The sequence below is a fragment of the Maylandia zebra genome, linkage group LG20 (genome assembly GCF_041146795.1).
Source record: "Maylandia zebra isolate NMK-2024a linkage group LG20, Mzebra_GT3a, whole genome shotgun sequence".
Lineage (NCBI taxonomy): Eukaryota > Metazoa > Chordata > Actinopteri > Cichliformes > Cichlidae > Maylandia > Maylandia zebra.
The window spans coordinates 25,831,562-25,858,869 of record NC_135186.1 but is presented as its reverse complement, the minus strand read 5'-3'; the positions used below and the strand labels follow the sequence as shown (position 1 = coordinate 25,858,869).

Sequence of the window (27,308 nt, the reverse complement as noted above, 5' to 3'; positions counted from 1 at the left end):
AGCCACGAGGAATATAAAGGACTGTGGGTATGAATGTTCATCTTTGTGACAAAGGGACTGGGATGAGAGAGGTGGTAAAATGCCTACATTTTGCACAGAGGGAATTTGTTGAATACACTCTTGTACAGTTTTCCACAAGGTTAGAACCTATTGGTCCACTAAGCAGATATGGAGACCAGTCTGCCAATTACAGACACCAGAATATAAAGGTCATTAGCAGCTCAAAAGGCCAGAAAGGCAGTCCGTCCTCTGTAATATGATGTTTTTTTTTGTTCAGAAAGGTTTTCTGTAGCCACAAGAAACTGTTTGGCTACATGTCCTGCTTATACTAATAGGCTGCAGGCAATAAGTTGACCCAGATTAATGGGGATGCAAGGTCCAGTTCTTGGACATAGGCTTGTCTGCCCTTTTTAGCTAGGAGACCTTTTTGGGGAGCAGGTGGGGGGCAGCGCAGTTGAAGAAAAAAGAAGCTAAGTTCAGCTTTTGTCAGACATTTTGATTCACACTAAAAACCTTTTGAATTAACATTTGATTAACATTAACCTAGACTTTTCTTTTGGTGAATTTTCTCTTTTATAGTCTCAGAAAACGTACTAGATTGGCTGAAAACAAAGGCTACATTTCTGGTGAGTTTGCCAAATGCCAGCCAGTATTGAAATTGTGTGAGCCTCAGTCTCATCCCGTAACTCCACATGTCAACAAAATGAAAAGTTCTGTTTAACATCTTTGAACTTCTGTACCCACATAAAGGATTTAAACCCCTCCAGGCCTCACTGTGGCAGATGAAGACTTTGTTTCAGATTATCACAAAGAAAAAAAAAATTCAATGTACATCTGTTAAGACATACCACAAACCTCGATACTATTCAAAGTAATCAGCAAAATGCATGACTAATGGTGTATTAATATAAATGGAAAGTATTTTGCTATTAAAACACCATCTGTTGAGTCATGTTAAAAAAATAGTCGCTTCGTTCTTCATTTCTTTTTTTCTTAACACACTTTTCTTAATACTTGTCCCGGTCACCTGGAGCTTTAAGTCGCCAATATGTCGCACATGCTACCTTGTTTTAACCAACCCTGACCTACTCCGTTTACTCAAACTACGCACATTCGTGCAACTGGTTAACTGGAGAAATCTATTAATGAACATATGTTAAAGCTACATGCTTGTAAAGCAATGCTGGAAGTTTGATGGCTGATGTTTGACGAGTTTGCCATATGTTTGGGCATATTTCATCCGACCATAAAACTGCGACGCCTTCGCAATAGGACATGGATTTGAAATGTCGGGGTCCTCGGAAAGACGTTAGCAGTGCGTCTGTTTGATCCAAAGCGCCAACGAGTGTTTCTTTAAGTGCGTGTGTGGAGTTTTCCTGCACCGAGTGATAGGAGGGGTTGGAGAGTGACGCTGGCTGCGCCTTGGTGCTGAGCGGAGCGCTCACCTGCAGATGAGAGAGCCGGGGAAACTCGGGGCAGCACACTCACTAAGCGCGCAGAGGGACGTAACTAACAGTCTGACCGAGAAAGGGGGAATAATTTTTGGAAAAGAAAAATACGAACCGACCCTCTTTCTGGTTCTTTTGTCCGGGCAGCATTGAGTCGCTTCCTCGCCACGATGAGAACTGACTTCGCTCTGGTCCTGACAGCAGCCCTTCTTCTTGACACATTCTGGGTGAGATTTCTCATTTTTTTACTAAAGCTTCTGATACAGCACATAAGCTCGAATAAAGTCATGCAGCCAGAAGGAAGCCGTGGTGTGTGTTGGTACAGCAACGCGGGGCTCGCCGTTATCCCCCTACAAGTAGGCACGCTAATTGGTTCCCTAATGAATTTCAGTGTATAAAAAGAAAAAAAGTAAGTCTCGAGGTCCGCTCCGTATAAGCCTTGTCAGTATTTCTCTAAATCGCTGGCAGGTCATCATCATTTGTCATACACAACTTAAATCACGGCACAAGTTATTCACCCAAGGTGATACCTTTATTCTTTTCTCAAACTGACTTGGTCATGTCGCTTATTTAAGCTACAGCCCACCATCCCCTTAAGTTTCACTTGTCAAAAAAGCGATGCCTTTGCAAAAGTTAACTTTAAAGTTATGTCGTGTTTTTCAGCCTTTTTCGTCATTTCATGAATCCAGAATTAAGTCGGCGCCAGTGGACTATTAACGGAGCTCGGAGTAGCTCCTAAATCTTTCTCTCTCCGCCGCCTCAGACGGAGGCAATTGCTCTCCTGCTATATGGATATCGGAAAAAGACTGAAAAAATGTTGTGCTCCTGCGGTATGCCCCCGCAGTGTGTTGAACCTCCATTCCTGTCCAGCCAATCTTGCTAGTGTGTGTGTGCGTGCGTGTGTGCGGGCGCGTGCATTTGCTTGTGTGCCATGGCTGTAGTGGGTCAGATCGTTTAATTTAAACAACAGTGAGCGCTAAATGCTGGGTGCAAAGTTGACTGCAGACCGTTTGATTAGTGCGCACAGGCGTGCTGCTCCCCCCTCATATCCCTGGACCTCTCCGTTAGTACAAGACCCACAATAAGCAGGGAGACAATTATTCTGCATTCATGCAGGTTTCCTCTGTGCGCGTGCTGCCTGTGTGCGCGCGCGCGTGTCACTTAAGCTTGAGTACAATACTTTTAACTACATCTGTCCTCATTTTGTCTGGGGTGGTTTCTTCATGGAGCGACTAACACAGCACATTTTATCACTGACATTGGACTGTGTGACCATTTAATCAGCATCACATCTAGCCACAAGCAGAAAGAGTTGATAAACTTGTTGAATTTATTTCTGCTAACTGTTCTTTATGCTGCTTTTCTCCAAAGCTTGGAGCCAAAAATGAGGAAAGAAATCAATGGAATCCATGTTTATCGATGTCTTTCAATGTTTTTTTTTTTCTTCCAGAGGAATAATGGGGTGCACGCTTCCAAAGGTCCCTGCCAACCTGGCTTCTCACAAAGCTTCTACTCTGTGCTGATTTCAAGGGATGTACTGCAAGGTCAGGGCATACTTAAAGGTAAGCCCTTTAATTAGCAAGTCAGTTATTTTGCATTCTGTCAAGGCTAGAGAGAGGGTGAGCAAAAGACCTCATTGTTTGCACTGAAGGAAGTAAAAGGAGGTGTGTATGGTAATGTGTTTTCTTTCAGTGCTTGGCCACGTTGCTTTTAAGATTACCAAAGCACCACTTGTGCATTTGGAAAATTGTCGTAAAAGTGGAAATGTAAAAATAATCATTTTAGTCACATGGGGTACATGTGAAGCTCGTGTGATGTCAGAAATTGCAAACTGGAGCAATTTTGTGCTCGTAATTACCGTGGTCTGTTGTTGCAGTGTGATGTTGTAAAAATATAACTCATGTAGTAACACGCATCCATGCATTTGTTTATATTCTATGCAATGATGCTGTAAATGTTTGCCTGTTACTTTTGGGTTATACCCGCTTGCATTTATTTTTGTGTTTTTGACCTTGTTCAGTGTCTTAAGAGTATTATCATCATCTTTATCTTCATTACAGTAATTTTTAGCACTATCACCTTCACACTCCATCTTTCCCAAATGTATTTGTATTGTTCCAATTACACAATGAGCCAACCAAGTTTGAGGGCCCTATAGTGCAGGAAATGGAATCGACATCCTGTGTCTAATCTGGCACTGCTCCTGCCAATGTGGGCTAATTGCAATTCTCTATTGATTCCAATGGTTTTTTTTCTCATAGCTCAGCTAAGCTGTATTGTTTTGCTGTGGGCGCACAATAGCTCTTTTGTGGGTCGACTGTGTCTTCGGCAGCTGCGCGGTATATATTTCTCACTCTCCTTAGCTGTGAGAGACCTGCCGGGGATACAGCTGTCTAGACTCTTTTTCCTGAGTGTGCGCGTGCACAGACGCACGCACACATACACCAGTGAAATTTTGATTTAAGGATATATAAAATGATACAGTACATTATTTTTTTGCCTGTTTTATGTTATCTGTCTGTGTTCATTGCTGGAGTGATATAAGAGTGAAAGAAGATATCAGCTTGATTTTAGTGTTTCATTAACTTCAGCATATTATATCTTGGCTGGGAGTGGGATTGGATGCGGGACATTGTCACTGGCAGTGAACTTGCTCTCAGTGTGGTAGTGATGTCTTCAGCCCAGCAGGGGGTGTCAACACAATCACAAACAATCACGGAATGAGCCATCACTGCTGCACAGAAGCCATTTATTTCACAGAGCATTATTTATCTAGTTTGGTCTCAGGTAGATGAAATTGTCTCTCTTTCTCACTCTACACATAAACTAATCTTTAGTGGTCTAACATGGTTGCTTTCAGTGTTAGGAATTCATTTTACCACTAACAACAGAGGCCTAAGCATCATTTTCATGGCACTTTCCCTCCTAATGTAAACCATACTAAAGTCAGGTTCACACGATCACAGCAAACCCATCATGATATCTGCTCATAAATCAGATTTATAGTTTATTTGCGAGGTTACTTTCAAGTCACACGGAAAGCACATTCTTAAAGTTTCGCATTCAATAGTTTTCATCGGCGTTGCTTGAAATGTTCACAGCTGCAGTGTCATCTTCATGTGTGTTTGAGAATACAGCTGCAGTGGTCAAGCAGACACACACACACATTTAGACAAGCACACACTCACTCCATGTGATTTGCAGGACTCAGGCAGCTGATTTATAGCTGGTAAGGGTGTCACTGGAGGAAGGCAAGGGAGCAGCTCTGGAAAGACTTTAATAATAACATTATTTAACCCAAAACCGTCAGATAGGGGCAGAAGTAATGACACCCACTCAGGCATACATGCGTGCACACAGACACACACACATATATGTCTATATATATATATATATATATATATATATATATATATATATATATATATATATATATATATATATATATATATATATATATATATATAAATAATTTGTGTATGTGTGTGCTTGTGTGGGAGTCTAATCTCACTGAGGAGACTAATGGGGAGGACAGAACTGGGACCTTGACCATGATGGGTAAAATGCCTGAGCCCACAGAGCAGGTCAGTAACCGGAGATGGAAGGTTTTACAGTTCACATTTTATAATTTTCAGTTACTCTGATGACCAAAATTTCCTAAAACAATGTTCAAGGCCACAGTGAAATCTCTTTGTAAAGTCAAAATGAAATTTGTATGGAACCCCAATATTCCAAAGTTTGTGGAATGTTATTTATTAATTAAATTTTTATATTGTGGTTTACATTTGACAAGAAAAACGTTATTGGCATGTTTATAGTCAGCCATCAGCCATTTATATTTTCTTTCTTTTGGGTGGTGTTAGTTTGGTCACTTAGAGATTCTCAGTCCTCTTCTTTGTCTTCTTCATATTATTATTATTATTATTATTATTAGTAATATTGTTCTTGGTCTTTTTGGAACAATGGTGCTCATTTAGATCATCCTCTAAATGTTCTGTGCATTGTGGCCAACTGTTTCGCTGACAAGCACAATCTATCCAATAAACATTAAAAAGAATTAATTCTGCACGCTGCATTGTTCTGGCTGTGGGAATTGATCTGCTCTTTATTTATCTGGAAACCCATGCCAGTTCCAAAGTTAATAGCTGAAACACACATTAAACAGCACACTGCATAATGGATTCTGATTGATTATAAGGCTGCTCTAAATGCAACACTTTTGAGGATTGTTATACTTTTAACATGCACATATTAGCAGCACACTCAGTATTGATAATGGCAAATGCCATGTTTGTCTTTATAGTTATAGGAGGGGTTTAAGAGGGTGAGTTAACGTCTTTAAAAAATGCGAGGTCTTTTTCAGTCTCTGTGTGTGCTTTTTCCTAATATTGTTAGTATATGTATGCATGACACATCGAGTGCTAACGATGTCCCGTTTTTTATGCCTTGTTTTGATCAGACCTATGACAGCTTCTCCTAGCACATTATTCCAAGACCTTTAACACTGAATAATTACTTGTAAAATCAGTATAACACAAGTAAACACAACTCAGAGAAAGGTCCTATTTCTTCTCTGTTTCTGCAGACAAACAGTGAGTTGTACAATAATTTAAAGTGTTGATGCTTGGATCAACACATTTGGAGTTTTTGTATCTCGCAAATGAGAGAGAAGCTATGAGTTGGACTCAAGCCAACCCAATAGAGATAAACAGAGCTGGTGAATGTAACCTCATCCCATGTGTCCCTGCATCCCTTTGCTGATTCTGTTCCTGGTAATGAAAGCCAGGGTTGGTGGTTTCAGCTCAGTGAGCCCACTCTGCTGACCTTGGACTTTGTTTGGGTTACTGGTGGTTTTGGGCAGCCCTCACTTTCTGTGTTTGCGACTGTGGTGGTATTTGTCTGAGTTTAGTGAGAGAGGAGAGGGAGAGAGAGAACATGGGGACATAGTTGATGAATTCTGCGAGGTCCTTCTTTTTTGACATGTCAGTACCTGAGCTTTAAGGATGCTGACATCCACGGTGCAGCTTCTCAGAAAGAACTGTAGATTTTTCCTGCAGTTGTCACTGTTTTTAGAACCTCCACTGATGCTCAGATTCGTGCTGAAAACGAGACCCCTCCAGTGATATCAGCCAGAGCGTCTGAATGTCTCTATTAAGGTGACCAGTTCTGTTTTTAATAGAATGGTTTTCCTTTGTCCCGACTCATAAACATGTTTTCTGATCCACAAAGCATTCTTTCTCTATATCTCATACTCGCTCTCTCTCTTCCGCTCCCTCCCATGCGCACACACACCAGCTCTCACCTTAGACAGGGATGCTACCATTCAGTAGAAATTCCAACTTCAGTTGATGCCGTATAAATCTATGACTTGCCTCTCTGACCCACATCCTTTCTCTCTCCCCTCAGTGCCACTTTTTTCTTGTCACATTTATAGTATTTTCTAGCATACTCTGAGTTTTGCTCATTTTGAGAATGCCCTAATACGAGCAAATATACAACAGAGAACTTCGAATTCTGAATAAAACAAAACGTTAAGAGCTGTAATTTTTTTCCAGGATATTATTTCCCGAAAATCTCTCCCAGCAGGCCCTGGGTGATGAGTCTCACATGCCTTGGTTAGTGAGGCTTTCCTATGAGACTTAAGGTGATTTTTCAAAATCCAATAGCTGGGCTGTTATTGCTATAGGCTTTGCATTCTTAACATCATTTTTCAACTTGAAGCTCAGAAGTTGATATACAGTAAGTATCAATTTCACCCCCAGTTTAATGCACAGAACTATTTCCATATGAAAAAAAATGGCACGCCATTACAAATACACTAACAGATGCTGTGCCTTACAGGTTTTAATAATATGCCATGAATTAGGGTAACATTTCCTGCCCTTCCTGCACCATTTTGTTTTCTATCCCTACACCCTCAAACACAGTTAGATGCTTTTGATGACCTGTTTTGCCCCAAATCTCTTGACAAACAGCCTGTAGTTTTATCTGGATCGATAGCAGACAGGTGTCCTCATGGAGATTAGATTTTGCAGCCAATGCTGATGCAGACTTTAAGAAGTTAAAAAAAAAAAGACGTGGATATCAAATGCTTCATGATTGGTTCATTATTTATTAACTTTACAGCATAGTTGCTCCAAAACTAGTGAATAACTTACAGTAAAAACATTGCTGAACTCTACAGTACCATCTACTCTGCTGTGATGCATGCTGTGCTGCAGATAATGAAGTGACTATTTCAAACAGTGAAGTTGGAGCTGCTGGAGAAACTATGTGATTTTGGTCAACTGATATATTGTACAGGTCAAATTGGAATAGTTGATGCAGTAGTCATCTTCTTAAATCATGCACATTGTTTTCTTTCCTTTGTTACTAGTTTTTATTCATTGTATCTCACAATATTCTTTTGAGTAATCCTTTGGTTTAATCAGCTACTGCCAACAGTTTTCTACATATCCTGTAATCATTCAAGGCCCACCACATTTTGTTATGTGAATATGTAAATCTAAAGAAGGAAAAGAGCTTTTGTTTTTTGAACTATTGTCTAACAGTTAAAACATACACTGCAGGAATATCTCATCAGTTGTAGCGTTAAGAAGAATCAGTGCTGCGCTCTCCCATAAAACTATCAAATCTTTCTTATGGTGCAAAATACCACACAAATCTTTATTCTGTCCACACCATCTGTTTCAATCATTACATGGTTTATGGGTAATTTTGTAAGGATATTCAGCCATCGAGAAAAGATCACACAGTCCTGTTTTCAGTGGTTATTGATTGCAGAAAAGCACAGGGCTGACATTTGTTGGACGTTTTGTAAAACAGTGAAGACACTTCAGGTGCTGGTTTATGACCGTCAGACCAAAGACTAATCTGACCTCAGGGAGCTCTTACAAATATCCAGTTGACATTTATTTACTTAATTTGCAACCTCATGTGTGATTTATAGCTGTTTCAGAGAATTTTGTGTGGATTTTTCAGAGAGGTTCATATAGATGACTTAACCACATGGTTGAACATTTCTTCCCCTGTTAAAGTCTAGACGCAAGTGGTTTATGAGATTAATGAGGAGCGTTGGTGGGATGAGGGGTACACCTGCAAACCTGCCCTTTGATGAATACTATAAGGCTTGGGAAATCATGCGGCGGAGTGGTTATGTGCTTTTGCATGCTCGGTGTGTGCATTTTGTCGCCGAATGTACTGTGCACTGGGGTGGTTGACTGGTGATCTGTGCATAGCAGGAAACCTCCAGATTTTTCCAAGCTGGTCATTAGAAAGGCAAGCAGGAGGGAATGAGAAAAGAAAGAAAGCAGGTGGAGGCCATTATTTTTTTAATGGGATTTTTTGACATCTTCTCCTTTTGTTTGGGGAGGAGGGACAAGGGTGACAGGGGTAAAAGGGAAAACGAGAATGAATGAAAAAATGTGAGAGACTTCCTGCAGATTGAGTTACTCGGTGGTGTGTGTGAACTCTGTATCCTTGTCATCTGCTTTGTACATTAAGAGACCTCCTGCCTTGGTATGATGGGTCTTCTGGGCTTCTACAGGACCAAGGTTATGGCCCTCTTGAAGACATTAAACCCATTTAAATACTTTGCTTGGGCTCTACCTCTTTAATGCACAGATGGTCTGCATGGGCTCTGAAGGCTGTAAGATGACAAGGGGACACTACTAGGGCTCTGTCTCTTGCCCACCCTCTGTCTTACACACATGCACATTTTGTCTAAGGTTAAAAAGATTATTTTTTCCCCCTTTTCTTTTCTTTTTTGCAGCATAAAGTCTAAGACTGCGGAGGAGCTGTTGTAAGGTGTCCCTGTTGTCTTTGGTGAAATAGTTTTTTCACAAGGAGCAAGAGGAATGCAAGGCACTCCCAGGGCTGCTCTTTTGCTGCAATGTGGTGGACAGGGATTACACCAGCAGGATAATGATAAGCTTACAAGACTGTTTTCTCTTTCCTCAAGAGTCACAGTGACCATGTCTTTAAGCTAGGCTACTGCCAGAGAGGAGAGTGAAATAAAGGGTGGGGTACAGAAGGACAGACACTTTCCTCTGATCAGGGTTGAAAAGGAAGTATACGATAAGGCTCTGTTCCCTGAAACAGCCAGCATTTTAGCATTTATGGTGCTATTTTATGCTGTTCATTATGAAAAGACACAAAAGGAAAAACAGCAACACATTATGATACTTTGAGGCTGCCCACTACTCTGTAGCTCTGGCCTACACCCAGACACTGTTGTGGTCTAATCCTGCCCACTCATTCTTAATTCCTCAGTTTGTCTATGGCAGGATTTTAATTAGATCCTAATTGATTCACTTGGAAATCAAGTCACTCTGAAAGCAACCCAAAAAATGATGATCCAGCTGCCACACCTTTATCACATTCTCAATTTTTTTATGGGAAAGCAATGTTGTTGAAAGACACAACTACCATTTTCTAGTTGAGGATTCTTTTGATGTACTGCTTCAAATTTAATTTCTATTACTGTTTTAGCACTGAGATAATTAAATATGCATGAGCTCACTTTGGATGATTTGTCTCTCCTCAATTTTGTTAAACTTGAGTTTCTTATAACAAAACATAATTAAATTTAAAATAGTAAAATCTCATTTAGGACTATTGTGTGAAAATATTTCATAACAGCGGTATGAAAACAATATTCTCACCTATCTGGTCAGTTTGCCTAGTTTCCCCAAACTGAGATCATTATTTTTAATTAATGGACTTTTGTCCATTTCGCACCCTTTTCTAATCAAGAGTAGATTTCTATGATCTCTTTGTGGGCAGGGCAAATCCAAGAGCATTAAAATCTTATATCCCATTCCCTTTGCTTAAAGATCCCTTGTTTTTGGTTAAACTAAGGATGGAAGTCCTCAGAAGACATGGCCGCCTGATAATCATTAATTGTGTCTTGCTCTTCTTGCGAACGTTCTCCATTAAGTTCTTAAGTTCAGCACATAGGCGAATCATTGCCTCTGAACAAGAAAACTATGCGGGAACACAGGGGACAGAGGAAGAAAAGGATAGCTGGGGAGCTGGGGGTCGACAAACACAGTGCCAGTAATGTTAATTAATCAGAAGACAATGATGAGTCCCATGGTGTCTGGTCCTACGCTATTCGACAGGCTAAAAGCTAATAAGGGGCTCACAAAGGCGCTTTCAGAGGAGCCCAGGTCTTTGCAAACAGTTTCTGTTGATTCATGTCAAGATAGATGTTGGCTTTTTGACAGACTTTATTGATTTCCCCAAAAGGGGAATTCCCATTTCTCTCAGTAGTATGGGGCTGTGTTAGCTGGTAGAAATTTCTTTGAGGTTGTTTTCAAATGTTAAATTGTTTTACTATTGTGGGCAGTTTACACAAATCCTTATCTGTCAGCTATTATTATTTTCCAATTATTAAATGTAAATTGTTACAAATTTCAGTCCAAAATTAAACTATAATGAGAACTGATATCTTAAGAAAAACTACAACTATGAGAAGAGCCAGTAAGCATTTGCTTTACACCTTTCTCACTAATGAACACTAATTTCACTCACATGTGCTGTACCAATGTACCTGCACATGTGATGTGACAATAAAAGTGATTTGATTTGATTTGATTTGATTTAATTTGAGACAGTTACTTATTAAGCCACTTCTTCTGTCAAAACTGCAGTTCTGATTCTAAACAATAACAATACTAAAATAATGCAGAAGTGTGAAGTGTGAAGCAGAATAAGTCATCTCTGATCTTGAAAATCTGATGCGTACCTCAGCTTTAATCTATCGTACATGGCCTTAAAATGTTAGATATTGGTGTGAATAATTTAATAGGTTTCCACATCCATGTTGGCATTCATATACTTCCTTGTGGTATTCTAGTGTGTCAAAGTTAACACAGTTAAAACCCCGTGCACGTTGCTCACAAAGTCCAAGACAGGCAGTAAATTTGAGGTTTGAGATCTGCAGGAAAAGGAAACTGTTTGCTTTTTTCCAGAATATGATTTTCCTAAAAATGATTTTTAAATTCTGTGATAACATAGTAGAAATCGCATAGTATTGCGAAACTCAGTGTTGTTCCTCTTTCCCTATAAAATTCAAATGCGTTCAAAATTCTGTCAGACAGATCATTATAGTGGCAACTGCTCTCGTTGAGTGTTAATAACTGGGACACAGTCAGTTACTCAGTCAACATTTGCACAGCACTAAACAATGAACCTTATAAACAGATGAAGGTTGTTGGATAAAGGGTTATAGTGCAATTCACAAGGATGTAGTGAATCTCTTGTGGATTTCTGCAGTGGCCACTAGTCTAGCACTGTGCTTTAAAAACATTCAGCTCAGTTTTTTACAATCAGGATTTGTTTGTTGCATTCATGTTCACATTATTCTCTTACTTAATCAAAAAAAAAAAAAACCCAACCCACAACCATGAAGAATATTAATTTGTTGAACCTGCAGTTGATTCCAACATCAAGGTCACATGCTTATCCTAGAATACAGTGGATGATTGCTGTGGAGAACTGTTACTTTGAGCCCTGAGTATAATGGCAAATACTGGTTTGTGACAATGTAGCATTTTTGCTTGTAAGACTTTAAAAGCCCTGTGATACTGTTGGTCAAACTCTATGAGACAGCCATTTCAAGCCTTGGGACCAACACGTTTTTAAAAGCACACTGGCCTGAATCTCTTTCTGCTTCTTCTCCCTATCTGACTGTTGTCTCTTTCTGCACATCAGAGGAAGAGGCAAAGAGCGAGGGTAATAAAAGGCCCTGCTTTTCTCCTCTGGGCCCGGGAGAATGTAGAGTAGCAGATAAATTGTCTAGCTCTGAGTCTGAGAATGATCAAAAACAAAGTGAATCCTGTGGCCGCATAGGGAACAAGCTCCTGTGAGGGAGTTGGGGTAAAGAAGGGATGGGGACGAAGGGAGGAGAAATGGTAGAGAGGAAGAAGGGCTAAAGGAGCAGCTATGTTAAAGGGAAGACAATATTTGCTCATCTCTGAGGGAGAAGGGATGAGAAGATGTAGACAGGCTGGAAGGCAAGCAGATGGACTACTTTTGCTGCTTGAAGCATGGACACGATAATATATAAATACTCATTCATTCGTAGGCTACGTCGCAAAATTCTGGTGGTCTTGCTTGACGATTGACATACTCTGGGCCGGTGTGCAGTCAAGATAACGAAAGTTGCATTAACCTCAGGACATTTTACTCACAGTTAACTGAATATTACACATGCATCTGCTTTTATGTAAACACACACATTGTTGATTGCCCCTAGAGGCAGGAGGTAAGGCCCCGGTCTGCGGTGTGATTATCCTACATAGAGAAATGAAAGGATTACAAAGCGATGGTGTAATCCAGCTGTCAATCCCACACCTCATTAGCAAGCATGGGTTTGAGAACCAGCAAAAGCAAAGCGGGGGAGAACGGGGCAGGGAGAAGGTAAGGGGGAAAAGGGAAAGGAAATAGCTAGTTAGAGTGGGAGAGGAGAAGACGTAAGTAAGGGAGGAATGACAAGGATAAGAGAGTGGGAGCAAAAGGAAACCAAAGAAAAGAAGGGGAGGAGTAGAGGTAACGTTCTCGCTATTCTGTTCAGGGGGCTCTGCGGAGAGTTTTTATTAAGCTTTCATCTGCCTTTCCTCTCCCCCTTTACCTCTCTCCTCTTCCCCACCCCAGCAGCACTAACAAAAGCAGATGCAGGGAGTGCTAGCCATGTCAGTCACGTCTCAAACCCACAGTTCTGCTTGTAATTCCCCGATTAATTAAGAACAGTGATTTGTTAATTTAATTGTAGGTGTTGGGTCGTTTTTTTCATCCCCCTCTCGGTTGCTTTCTTCTGCCGCTTGCTCCCTATCATCCTCTTGGCAGGCTAATTTGCCCTGCAGCTTTGAGGAGGGGAAATGAAAGGTATAGCAGAGGAAGCTTTCAGATGGTTTATTAAGAATTGATTTGCCACGGTGGCAAAGAGACAGACTGTAGGGAGATACATGCTGACATGCCTCCCAGCCAGACACCCCCAGGTTGTGGGAGAGCAAGAAGGATTTTTTTTAGTTTTGTTGGGGGGGGGGGGGGTATTGTCAGGGTTCCTCACATAGTGCAGATCGCCCACCGGTACTAGCAAAAAGGGAAAAAAAAATCTGGATCCACTGAACTGCCAGACACGTTGGTTTTTCAGCTCTACACTGGTGGCCAGGGCCTTCCGTATAATCAAGTAGTCGGTAGCTGAGCATGGCTGTAATTGAAAACATCAGCACACTAGCACACCCCGCTGAGAAACATCTGATTTCCGTTGGTTATAAATGCATACACTTTCAAAGACTGCGGCAGGGTAATCTGGACAAAATGACACACCTTTCACAGCAGCCAGCTACTATTTAACAGTTTCATTAGTGCCAGGATCTTTAATAAATTTACATTAGCAGAGACTGTCTGTTCTAAAAGAAGGGTTTGGCCACCTGACTCGCTGCAGTGCTGTCATATCGTCGTGCTCATGAGCAGACACGCACCGGACAGCATGGGAGGCAAGAGATAGATGACAGATCAGAGGCATTAGAGCTTCAAAGCTCGGGAGAGAACAGAGAAACAGAATCCCCTGCAGCTAGGAAAGACAGCTAAGGAGGAAGTGCATCTTATCTTTAGCAGCTCATCTCCGCATGTGCACACAGAAGCTCCTGCCCCTTCATTTACAGCTGGTCAGACACCAGAGCATGAAAGCTTATTGACTCTCCAGTCAGGTTTTTCATCCCTGCATGTTTCTTATGTCAGGTGAAGTTGTTGATTCTATTTCCAATCTTCACGAGTTGATTGGCCACTGCTGCGTTCCATTTCCTCTCATCACAGAAGCGTGGCATTTCTCATTATCCCTTCACTTAATTTATGCACAAATTATTCATAGTTTGGTAAATCACAACGTTTCGCGACAGCAATCTGACAGTTCCCGTTGTGTTTTTAAGAAAATGGCTTTGGAATCAGGAATTTGTTCTTTGTTTGTTTTCGCATAAGCGTGTGCGTTTATTTATGGGAAAACTGGTGCAAGTGCAAAGCCGTGTGTAATTGTGTGTGCCAGCTGATGAAGACTTGAGAAAGTTTTCTCTTCCTCTGAATGAGATGAACAGGATAAAATCGAACAATAATGCAGAATAAAGACGTTGATGGGGATGCTGATAAAAGACTTGGCTTCATCATGCTACAGTATTCACAACAACAACACTGAGGAAAAGGATTTATGGAACAGTGTAGTCACACCATGTGACAGGCACCATCTAAGGGCTTTTATGATATCTACCTTATTAAATATGTAAAATGTACACTCAATACAGGTTTCCTATAAGATCACTAAATCATAGCTGTTGCGTTTTTTTAAAAAGTCAAGATAAAAAAAGAAAGCGTTTCTCTAGCTACTTGCTAGCTTTGGCTGTTAAGTGTGTGTGCTTTGCATGCTGCAGTTTAATGACTCTGTTTAGTCAATAAATATCTTAGCGCTGTGGTTCACACCTACCAGCTGGCAAGATTTTGATCCAGGAATTTAAATAACTGTGGTCTACCACCTTAACAGTAATCTCGTCTCTGGCCAGAAAAACCTCGGAGGAGGGCTTGTCTTCACAGGGGAAGGTGGGCAGAAATGCTGACTCGGATATGATACCCAGTGGCCAGAGAAAATGGAGATAAATGACACTGATTTGAAGGGCACAGCTCATTTCTGTTTTAGCTAAGAAGGTAGAGTATTCGTCATACTGTAAATGCTTCTTCTTAGAGGAAGACACATCTTTCATCCATTGGATCCATAATTCTTCTCAAGCAGCTATAGGGTAAGGTGCTCTAAATCAAACTGTGCCATAGAGAAAAGGTCATTTTTCTTTGAAGCACACACATTTGCATAAACATGACTGCTGCAGTATGCATTGCAGCATCAGTTTACCTTGCATGAGATTTACGGCGAGAGCCACTGCACGGAAAATATCATCAAATCAGATATTTTCATTGTCATTTATTTCATGCCAGTAGGCCGCTACAAGTTTACTGCCTCATCTCACTTGTGTGTGTGGTACTTTTGTATGTCAGCATAGAAGTGATTTGTCCTGCAAATGCAGACTAATGAATTAGGCATCCTGCTCATGGGCTGATATTATACTGGGTAGCAGTTCTTTTGATGTGATTAGCTCCATGCACTCTCTTGACAAATTGGGCTGTCCTTTCCTCACAGCTGAAGCACTAATCTATGCCAAAAACAAAGGAACTCTTTGCACTTAACAGAACACGTAGCTCTCATTGTGTATATTAAGATAGATAGATGTACAGATAGATGGATACAGAACTGTTCTATAAACTAGTTCTTCAAGTAATTTGTAATACGTACACATATGACTACACGTATTGGTAAATTTCATACTCATGCACTTTGTAATATATGCAGAATGAACCCTGTCAGGAGCAACCAGGCTAATAAGCTTCAGGGAGTGATTTGGTGGATTCTTTTTCTACCTCAAAAAGCTGAAACAAAGTCAAAAACCAGCGAAGGTGGTTAAGCATTTTTACAATCAAACAAAGCACTGTTGCTGGGCTAAGGTTTGCCCTTATTGCCTTCAGAATAATTTTGGTTTGCCCTCACAGGACCCTGAAAAAATTCCTTGTGTGACCGTAATGAATGAATCAAAATTTGTGAACTCACACTTGTGAGGCTATCAACATCCAGCTGACTAAAGTAATGGAGTGGATGGCAATTATCATCATTGATGGAATGAATCATTGACTGATTGTCCTCAGTATCCTGTCAGTTTTCTATTATTCTTTTTTACTATTGCCTCTATTTCAGGTGGTTTTAGTTTCTTCTCATTAACAGAATTGGTTTCTTTCATCAGCTCATTGTGACTAGTCTTAGTCTAGTTCCTGTTGCATACAAATACAAATGTAACAAATGGATCAGCTTCACATTTTCTTGTGAAATGGTTAAAGATGGATGTGGTCAGTTGTAAATCCACCATCAAGTCTGAGTGTGTGTGTCAGAATTTGAATGTGGACAAGCACAATCATGCTTTCTAACCACTGAGTGTTTAGACAGAGAACACCACAGCGCTGAGGAAATTCAGAACACACACAGCAAATTATGTTCTTCTTCATCTGTTTGCAGTCAGATTTATCTTGGAAATGAACACATAAAACATCCAGCTCGATCCCCCTAGCAGCTTTAGGAAGACTTTCTAAATATTTAACTTTAATTTAGATACCAGTTCTCAGAGGTAATTGTATTGCAGGACTTGCTATGAAACTTTTTGAATAATGGAAGTCCATCAGTTTGGCCACTTAAGATAGTGTTTAATGAATTAAGCGGGCCTTGGATGAGTGACCTAAGGTGGAAGACAAAGAGGTTGTATATATTACATCCATCTGATGGGACGTCTGCACATTAAGCATAAAATATTCTCATACCATCATCACGGGAAAAGGGATTTGAATATGAACTTGAAAGAACTGGCTCCTTTTGTGTCTGTCATCTAGTATTTGACCACAGAGCAAGCTTCCTGTGGATACTAAGGAAAGTGAAAAAGTGTTTGTAAAATTGGACCTTGTATGGTGGTGTTATTATTATTTTTGGATTGTTAATAATTGTTGCACAAATACAACAATGCCCCTATATCCACACCAGAATGTCAGTGCAAGTCTGATACCCTCATTCAACACACACACACACGCACAGACACACACACACACACACACACACATACCAGTCCTTTACTGTGGCAAGTGGAGACTGTTATCATTGATTTTCTCTTTTCTCTCCTCGCCTCTGTTCACTCACTGCAGCGCCTCCCAACTTATCTGGCTCTGACAGAACAATGCTGCAGTAGGAGGGCACTCAAGGACAGATTAGATTGTTTGGGGATTCTCATTTCTCATTTTTTCATACTTTTGAGTCTATGTGTTTCTTTTCTGTTGCACATTCCTACACCTTTGATATTGTTTAGCCACCTCTATCATTTACACTTGCAACAGTTTGCCTCGTCTTCTCTCCTTTTGACTGGAGAATAATCTCAGACTTCTTATTGTACGTCTTCCTTGTTTGCCTGTGCGCACTAGTTAAAAATGCAGTTAAGGTTAACACATGTGTTTCTGTTGGCGTGCATGTGTGTGTGTTGCCTTCCATAGTGCTGAGTGTTTGTGGTAGTAGCGCCTCCTCTGTCTGAGCCATGGTAATTACTGTGCTTCACTGCATCTGTAGAAGTCAATGAAGCTGAACTCATTGTCTCTCTCTACATGGAAGTCAACAATTGTGTGAATTCCCTGGTGACATCGCAGTCACTACTAAACCAGCTTCCTGCATTTTTTATCATTCTCAATGTGTCTCAGTTTGGTGTTTGTCTCTCTTTCTCTCTGTGTGTGCCGCTGACTCTCGGTGTGTGTGTGTTTATGTGTTTATTATTTCCTCTTCTCATTCCCAGGGGTAATTGGGCTTAAGAGTGTGTTTTTTTTTTCCATGTATGTATTTCTGTATTTAATTTGAATCATGCACTTTAAATCTATTTAAAATTGATAACAGCAGCTTAATCTGATTTCTAAAACAACAGCCAGAGGACAACTCAGTAAAACTGCATTGTTTTCTAAAGTGCAGTTTTAGCATTCAGTGTAATATTTCTTTGCAAATATAAAATGCTAGCACCCAGTTTTGTATCTGTTAAACAGTAACTGTTTTTGGCTGAAATGGAGAGAAAATGTTACGCTTAAATTTACCATTTTAAACCACTGTGGCCACAGTGGTGGGGTTTTTTCTCCTTTTTTTTAATTGGCAAATTGCCATTTGTTCTCGATTCCATAGTCGTGCTCGTATTTAATCTTCACATTGCAACGCATGTGATGGCAAATAGGTCAGCCTCATACCCATTCGGTGGAGTGTGTATGCATGCGGGAGAGCAGATCTTAAAAAGGAGGTTAGTTGCATGGAATGTGTGTAATAGGATGATGAACTCTGGCCACAGTGAGATGCTGGATGTGATTTAGACTGCGGTGGCTCTGGTTAGCTAATTGCTGTTTGGGATGGGATGAGATAAGATGCTATGCGATGTATGGCCACTCAGTACTGGGATGGAAGGTTTTTTTCTGAGTGCGGAAAACTCAGCGAGTGATATGTTGCCGTGGCAAAAACACAAGGTAACACTAATCATTAATTAATCCGATGTTTTCCTTTATTAACAGTATACCTGTCTCAAGAATAGGTCATTAGTTAACAAATGCATGAACGAGTTAAGGAGAGTAGAGATGATATTGTTTAGTATATACAATAATATATTAACCAAAGCAAAGAGATAATTGGGCCATTATAATTGAAACCAGTATTTTCTACTAGTGAAGATGGAAGGTGGAGAGTGTCACAGTGAAAGGATGCAGATGTTGTTAACTTAATTCCATTGTTCAATGGAGTGTACTTATACCCGCTTAAACTACACACGCAATTAGTGCGGAAAGAGAGAGGGAGAGCGAGTGCTTTGCATGCCAGTTGCATACTGTGTGAGTATTTTGGCACCAGTTAGCTTGCTTTTGCCATGTTTAGAGTGTATAAATTGGTCCACAGTTCTGTGTTGGCTTGCAAACTGTCCTCCTGAGTGTCCATTTGTTTCCATTGTTATGGCTCCTTAATAGACCAACTGTGACATTTATCTTTAAAAGCTACTTTTAAGGAAGTTTACTTAAGTCAGGGGATTTTTTTCTCTTTTAATGGTCTATTTAACCTCAAGTATGCATAATGTCTGAAACAGCCAGTGACCAGTTGATACTGAGAATGGAATTTACAAGAGAAGTAATACAAGGCTGAGGATCTTAGCTCTGCACTTCTCTCAAGAAGGGGCGAAGAGGTTTTATTGTTTTGCAAAACCAGATATTCAAACAGGAAATGAGGCTAATGTTATCATATCGTAAAGGGAGATAGAGAAATTGTGCCGGTACTCCTTGTGGAGATATTTTTGCTGACCATGGCCTTTACCAGGAAATGTCACACAGAGCACTCAGTCATCAAGGGCCATACTCAGGGCAGGCCCCTAGGCTTCCGCAACCAAATTGAACATAGTACAGAAATACCAAAATGTCGACACCTTGAATCTTTATCATGTAAAAACTACAAACTCTATCTGAAAGCATGATTCTTAGTTCTTAAAATGTTTGTTTTAGTATGAAAACATTACAAATAACTGTGAAGGTCCTATCAGTTCTTGGAAGATAAAAAATAAAAGGCTCTTTTATGTTATGTTTCTTTCTTGAGTTCTTTCTGCTTATTCTTACTTTAATATGTCAATACAGCTTACTGTTGACCTTTTTTTTTCATTAGACAGCAAGCGTTGCTTTAAGACCATATTTGCAGGATCAGCAGAAGGCTTAAATGAAACAAAGCCTGTACTGCATTGTAATAGTCTCACATGACATTTGACTTATTTTTTTGTGCTTTTGTTTGTAGTTTTGCACTGTTGTTCTCTGGGGGGAGAGGGGAATAGCCTGCTGAACTAGGCCAGTGGAGACTGACATTTAAATTCAAAGGCTAATGGGATGCTTGTGTCTGCCTTGCGTTTTCTGGCTGATTGTCGGGATTCTCAGATCAGCACTGACTAGCCCACGCTCCTCTTCTCAGACCGTCTGGAGACCCAGTGCGCTCTCTCTTCAGACGCTTCATCTTTTTTTTGTGCCAACTTTCTCAGTCAGTCTCCATGTCTGATCAGTAGTAGCTGAGGGCAGTCTGTCCGTCTCACTGGTGGATGCACCTGAAGACTTTACTCATTTCACACTGAGAGAGGGCCATGGGGAGGCTGCAAAAGAGAATCACATTGTCTCTCCTAATGGAAGCCGGGGACTTATGGAGCTCTGCCCTCAAAGTGGTAAAGCAAGTCATTCTACAGACCGGCCATTTATTCTGTCTAAAGGTTCATTTATTCTGTCCCAAGGCTATGTTGCGAAAACATCTCTAATGATGATAGTGATACCCAGTGGGTTAAGATGTTGGAATGATCTTTCCTGTGAAAAGTCTTAGCATGACCCTTTCTTTGGCCCTAAGGGGCAATGCTGCCTATTGGAGCCAGAAGACTCATTTGACATAGCTCAAAGGCTGTCCTAACCCCTGTGGTATACTCATATATCACTGCTGCACATTCTCAGAATACTATATCATCTCAAAGTCCTTAAGTACTGCTCTCCCACTGACATTTTGACACTGTAGGGTAAAGGATGTGGCCAAAGTTTCCCCACGCAACTTGAGCGTGCATATAAATCAGATGTGATACAAGATTTTGGGATTCATTTTTGAATCATCGTGCTTTTCAGTGTTGTAGACGAATTCCACACCTTGCGGACCTTCACCTGAGGGATTAGTCTTACTGTTGCTGTGCTGTAATGTATATGTTAGGGTAACAACAAACATTAACATTTAGCAGCTAACATTTGGTTGCAGTACAACTCGAGCTTTACTGCTTTGCTCAGGTTCAGGGAGCAGTGTGTTTTTCGCTCCTCATTTTTAGACAGTGGCTGTCAGATTCTTATAGATGGCTGTCCTAACCTTCAGGACATTAGTGGCCCAGATGGTGAAAGGACAGCTGTTATCAGAGAGTTCATAAATGTTAGATCTTCACTGTACCAATAGAATTGCTCTTCTCCCAAAACGGCAGTAAAATCTATAATATAAAAAAAGAGAAAAAAGGGGTAGAAGGGAAGAAATGGAGAGAGTGAAGGAGAGGTTTGTTTTGCTCCTGAAAATATCAATGTAATTAGGGGTAGCATATCATTTACAAATCAGGCTTGACATTTAGGATGCTGCTGGGTAATAATGTAGAATTGTATTTCACTTGTGTGATGAGTGGAATGTCTTCTTGATTGGAGAGATGCAGTGTGCATAACGCAGCCCTTTTCCTAGGTATCACAATTAGTTCTGTAATACCAGATGTTATATTCACTCTGTCCACTCTGTTCAGCCAGCACTCAAATCTAAGTTGCAATCTCAATTCCCAGTCAGTCCAGTTGCTCACAATAGAAGCTTTAATCAGAATAACAATACTGTTTTCCCCCTAATTCGTGGAGGTGGAGGTTCTCCACCTGCTACTGCTACTTTAGAGCACTGTGAAGACAGTTGTCACTAGCAGCAGTAAAAAGAGGTGGCATTGAAGCCTGTCTGACCACAGGACGACAGACTCTAAAGTTGAGGTAGCTGAGAGATATTAAGGACTACCTAAAGCTGGGCAGTGCATCGGATGTTTGAAACATCAAGCTTTAAGCGACTCACATGGATGTCTCCATTCTAACAGCTGACACTAAAGCAATTTTCACCTTATGGCAGGTTTGTCCTCTGAAGTCTTTTCTGTGCCTATACAGGAAACCTGAGTGGTAGTGAGAGAACCTCGAACCATCTGTTCCAATCATATCACTTTATCTGTGATCCAGTTAGGCTGTGGCATGTTACTAAGAGATGCGTCCCAGATAGAGCATAAAACATCAGCGCAACACTGCAGTGCTACATCTCTCCCAGGCATACACAGCGACAGAGTGGATGTCCTTATAAACACTTAGTCAACCAAAGTAAAGGCTATGCAGGACAGGAGTGACTGCAGCCTCTGAACATCTTAGAAATTGGCTTTGCTAACAGCGGGCCCCTAAAGGCCGAAGATTCGCTTAAGGAAAAAAATCAAATCAAATCAATACATGAATGCACAAATAAGTGCAAGTGCGTGATAAATAATCACGCAGTAGGTTAAGTAATACATGCGCATTACCAATAATTACTTTTGTTTTTTATAACTACAGATTCAGTAATAAGAGCAATCGATCTTGACGTGCTTTTGGATTAGAATTTATGATGTTCTCTCACAGCACAACCAGCGAGAGCTAGCAGTTATTTATCTACTGCGGTGGGTAGCTGAGACGGACCGTCATACAGCTGAAGGGGGCATTCTTACCTTAATACAAGACTGGCCTCCTTTTGCTGCTGCTGACGGATGTGCTCTTATCATTGGTTGCGAAGGTCTTCACTTTGGGTTAATCTAAGTGTAAAGAAATGTGAATAAAAGCTACAGCACATTTGTTTCCTTTTATAGATCTGCAGCCTGCACTCTGATATTCATACACCTACAGTGCTTGACTCATTTAAAATAACAGCTAAAATTGAGCTCGCATAATACTTTTGAGCATTCACTGGATTGACAAATTCAACATTTCTCAGCCAGAAATGCCCGGACACATTGCCAAGCTGTGATAGGTAATTTCTAAGGAAGTCGCCTTATCTGCCTTCCCTCTACCTTAAGCACACAAGACCAGAAAAGTGGAAAAGCGAGGACAGGAGATGAGAGTAGTTGAGAGAGGAGGTAGATACATGCAGTGTGATCTGAGCTGCAGCTGTCTACCGGAATCTGCTGCTTTGTCCTGCAGACTGCGGCCCACACTCGAAATCCCTTATGGACTAATCTGGGTCACCAGTATATAGCGAGCACAGTGACATACAAGAAAATCTCCATTAGACTTTATTGAAAATGATTAGCTGTTGAGAGGGGGATGAACTTTACAACAAATGTTTATGCATTTGTTGTAAATTTTGGATCTTGACTTTGGGTGGCCTTTTTATAAAGTAGCCAGTTTAAATGTATAAAAAACCAAACAAAAACAAACAAAACACTACAGTGAAAAGGAAAAGTGCTTGCTGCCCACACATCAGCCCAAGTGAACATCTGTCATGTTGATGAACTGTTTTTGAAACCATTCCTAATTTGTTCATGCATCCTTTTGGAGGAGATGGAAGGAAGGGAAGGACACAACGATTATTATTTGTTCAGTTCAAATCTGAGCTGAGCGTGGTTAAATGAAAGTGTACTCTACAACCCACACTGTAACAAGCTGAGAATAGATTGCCCTTTTTTGCCTTTTAAAGCTGTGAAGCAGATGTTGCATCAGCACCGGTAGAAAAGTCCAATATAAGACAATGAGGAAGGACAAACCACTTACAGCACATGTACTTGTTTTCGTGTCTAGTTTTAACATGAAGTTATGATAAATGATATGATTGTCAATTTACTTCCTATAAAAGAATTTAATCAACCTCTAGACTGGACAAGTATCTCCCTCCACATCCGTACTGGCATTGGTACAAAAGCACATGATGGTTCAGGGAAGCTGCTGATTAACTACTCATTGTAGAATTCAGAATATCATGCATGATATTCTGAATATAGCTGGAACCAGAGCTGGAGGTGGCAGAGTTGAAAATGCTAAGATTTTCATTGGGAATGACCATCATGGACAAGATTAGTATATTGGATGGACAGCTCAGGTTGAATGATTTGGAGACAAAGTTAGAGAGGCAAGGCTGAGGTTTGGACGTGCAGTGGAGGGATAGTGAATATATTGGAGAAAGGATGTTGAAGATGGAGCTGCCAGGAGGAGGAAAAGACCGCAGAAAAGATTTATGGATGTAGTGAAGGAGGACATGCAGAGGGTTGGTGCGAGAGATGAGGATGCTAGGGATAGGCCGAGACAGAGACAGATGACTTATAGATGACTGTGGTGACCCCTAAAGGGAGCCGTTTTGGATTTTTTAAATTTCACCAGTAATAAACCAGTTGCTCTATAATGGAAAACTTTTAGTGCTACTTAAAGAAGATGGACCTCTATTTGGACCTTGGATTGTTTATAGAGTTCATCCATAAAGTACATTTTTGCTGTTTATTATACAGATTTCTATCCATGTGGTTAAATGCTACATGGATCCAGAATGAAGAGGGCAAGCAGGATAAGGCAATGAAGTCTGTATGTTTTGCACAGGACATGGCTGATCTTTCCATTAAAATCTTCTGTTTCATTCAGTTATATTTGCTGTAATATTCCTTAGCATGAAATATAAGTATTGTCACATACACCTGTCCCCACATGTTTGTTGCAGTCTACAGTAGTGTAAGAAAATACCTTGAGTTTAGTTGCTTGAGAGGAAAGAGAGACAAGAAGAAACAGATGATGCAGAATTTTCCCTGTTGACTGAGGCATTTCTGAGAAACTGATAATCTTTTTAGTTGTGAGGAGAGGATCAAAAGGAAGAAAAATGCCGAGAGGGCATTGCTATCTATCCATCTATTTGTCTCTCTTTCTTCCCTGTCGCTGAATCTATCTCTGCATTTCCCACTTGTCCTGCCTTATTCTTTCTGGCCATTCATCATATTTCCGTGTCCAACTGCATTCTCATCACTTCCTTTCTCTTTCGTCTTCCCATCTCACTCCCTTCTTCTTTTCATCCCTATCTCCTGTCTTCCTGTCTTGTCAAACAGGCCTCTGGGCTTCTTTGTCTGTCAGTAGAATTTCATTGTCATGCAGTATCATTCCTGGTCTTTTTTCCTCTTACCTGACATCCCTACTTGCTTTCTCCCCTCTTACTTACAGGTTGTCCTAGATGGGGTATAGTACAAGGTATGCATTTCCTGTGGCATTATTGTGGTTTAGATGTAGTGACCTTTCCAATGTCTGTGGCAGTGACCTTATCAGCCATATCATGTATTTTTCTACGTTCCAGAAGGGAACCTAGGCAAAGACTCTTACCTGCTAGCATGAGCATGAAGTAAAGACTGTTGTGTCACTGTAGAGAATTCCCCCCACACAGCTAATTGCCATTCAGAGAGAAAATCAGAGACCAGTGAAACCACTAGAGAAGAAGAGCAGGAGATTAGGATCAATAGAAGAAGAAGTGTGTGTGTGTGTGTGTGTGTGTGTGTGTGTGTGTGTGTGTGTGTGTGTGTGTGTGTGTGTGTGAGTGAGAGAGAGAGAGAGAGAGAGAGAGAGAGAGAGAGAGAGAGAGAGAGAGAGTGAGTGAGTGAGTGCCATTGGCATAAAAAGCATGTTTGATGTATCTGTCAACACTCAAGCTACAGTATTTCCTCAAGAGCTCCTTTCTAAGCTCCATGTCAGCCCTCACTCATCCTCTCTATGGACTGACATATTGAAAGAGCTGGAGCAGAGAAGACATGGTGGAAAAGAAGACAGAGAAAAAAAGAGCGGTCATTAATACTAAGGGAATTGATCTACTCAGGTCTCCATGGGTTTGCCTGTCTGCCAGTGATTGTAGTGTGCTCATTATCCATCTCTGCTCCAGGTAATTACTGGCTTGTTTTGATCGGAAAGCTTTTAATTAGTTGCTCATTAGCATTGTTTAATTAAACTCACCCCATGCCTTTAATAACACAGGAGTGTTCTTTCCTGACTTCATTAGTTGTTGTTAGATGGTTTATAGTGGGATTGAGAGATAATGGGTGGACAGGAATACTGTATTTTGAATGATTAGCATTTAGTAAAGCCAACAGTATTAGACATTTTTCATATATTCCATCATATGCAAATTGATATGTAGTTGTTATACAGACTTTAGAGAGGTAGACATCACTGTGATGAGGTACTGAAGGTAAAGAGAAGGGAGGGGATATAAAGCAGTTACACATATAGAAACTTTCCCCTGTGTCAAAAGTTTTGTTTGACAGGGACACACTGAGGAGCTGAGGTGGTTGTAGGGGGTTAAGAGTCTCAGAGACAGCGAGAGTAAGATGCAGTGGGAGGAAGTGAAGAAAATTTTGGAGCCCAATTCGAAAGGCTATGTGAGAGGCTTTTGAATAGCTTAGCTGCACAGTTGAGAAGCTGGACAAGACACAGACAGGACAGCGAGAAGAATGCCAAATGGACCAGCAAACACCGATGCTCAGCTTTTTTGTACATTTTTCCCTTTCTTCTGCTCTGCTTGTCTATCGTTCTGTCTCTGTCTATTTCTGAGCGCTCACTCTGTTCTTGTTCTTTATATTCCTTCATGTTGCCAGGCATCTTTCATCCTGCTTTCGTTATGAATTCTCTCCTACATATTCAGTTCTTTGTCTGAGCTTATTTTCTGTCTTTTTACCACCTTTTTTCCCCTTCGCCTCTCCCACTCAGCAATAGCTGACACACTATATTTCCGCTGAATACTTGGAAGGAAGGATATTTGTGTGTGCTTCACCATATATGAAAGCGTATATATTTGTTTCTACATACGTGTGTCTGTTTTCACATTGGGTGAGCAGTGACTGAACAGCCTTAGTTTTGTTTTCTTAGCACGTCCTGGTGGAGTGTGACAGTGAACAAAGTGTTAGTGTGTGAGGGTGGACAGAAAGCCAGCCCAGAGTGTCATAGCATGCCCCAGATCTGACACTTTGGAATCAAATAGATGGGGACAGTGGCTAGCTGTCTGCATCGTGTGGATGATACCTGACTCGATGTAGCCATCATAAAGAGGGAGGAGACAGTCAATAGAGACGTTAGGACATTAGGTGGCAAGGGTAGACTAGCCTGTTAGCATTTAGCTCCATTTGGGCATTGCATTAAGGACTAGATTGACAGACATATGACTAAATCACCAAATGGACACAAACACACAGACACATGTGTTTAAAATACTCCTGTGCTGCCATTCTGGCTATATTTACAAGCAGTGTGACTCAAAGGTAAAGTTAGCTTACTTTTTTCTGTAAAAAACTTCCTACTGGAAACTACAGGTCCCTAAACAGTGCAAAGGAAAGAGGTGTGCCTCGTCCTGTGAGTGGAGTTGAGAAAGAGTAAGACCTCTAATTGTAAAATAAATGGTAAATGGCCTGCATTTGTATAGCGCTTTTCTAGTCCCTAAGGACCCCAAAGCGCTTCACACTACATTCAGTCATTCACCCATTCACACACACATTCACACACTGGTGATGGCAAGCTACATTGCTAATTGTGGAGCAGGAGTATCCATACCTTTTTCTTTTTTTTTGTTAATTGCTCTGTTTAAAAATAATGAAAGGCATAAAACCTTTGTAAATGTCTGACTGCTGTAACTCACTGCTCTGTAACTTGATGGAAACATGTATAGAAAGAGATGTCCTA

At 40.7% G+C, this 27,308-nt stretch overlaps 1 protein-coding gene across 1 annotated transcript in view; it reads left to right on the top strand.

Annotated features, from left to right (window-relative positions):
* Positions 1-1,419: 1,419 nt before the first annotated feature.
* LOC101477622 (cadherin-4) overlaps positions 1,420-27,308 on the top strand; it is a 241,770-nt gene continuing 215,881 nt past the window's right edge. Inside the window, exons 1-2 of the mRNA XM_004546200.4 lie at positions 1,420-1,675; positions 2,899-3,010. Coding sequence (XP_004546257.1) covers positions 1,619-1,675; positions 2,899-3,010 — 169 coding nt within the window. The 5' untranslated portion in view covers positions 1,420-1,618. The remainder of the gene's footprint in view (positions 1,676-2,898; positions 3,011-27,308) is intronic.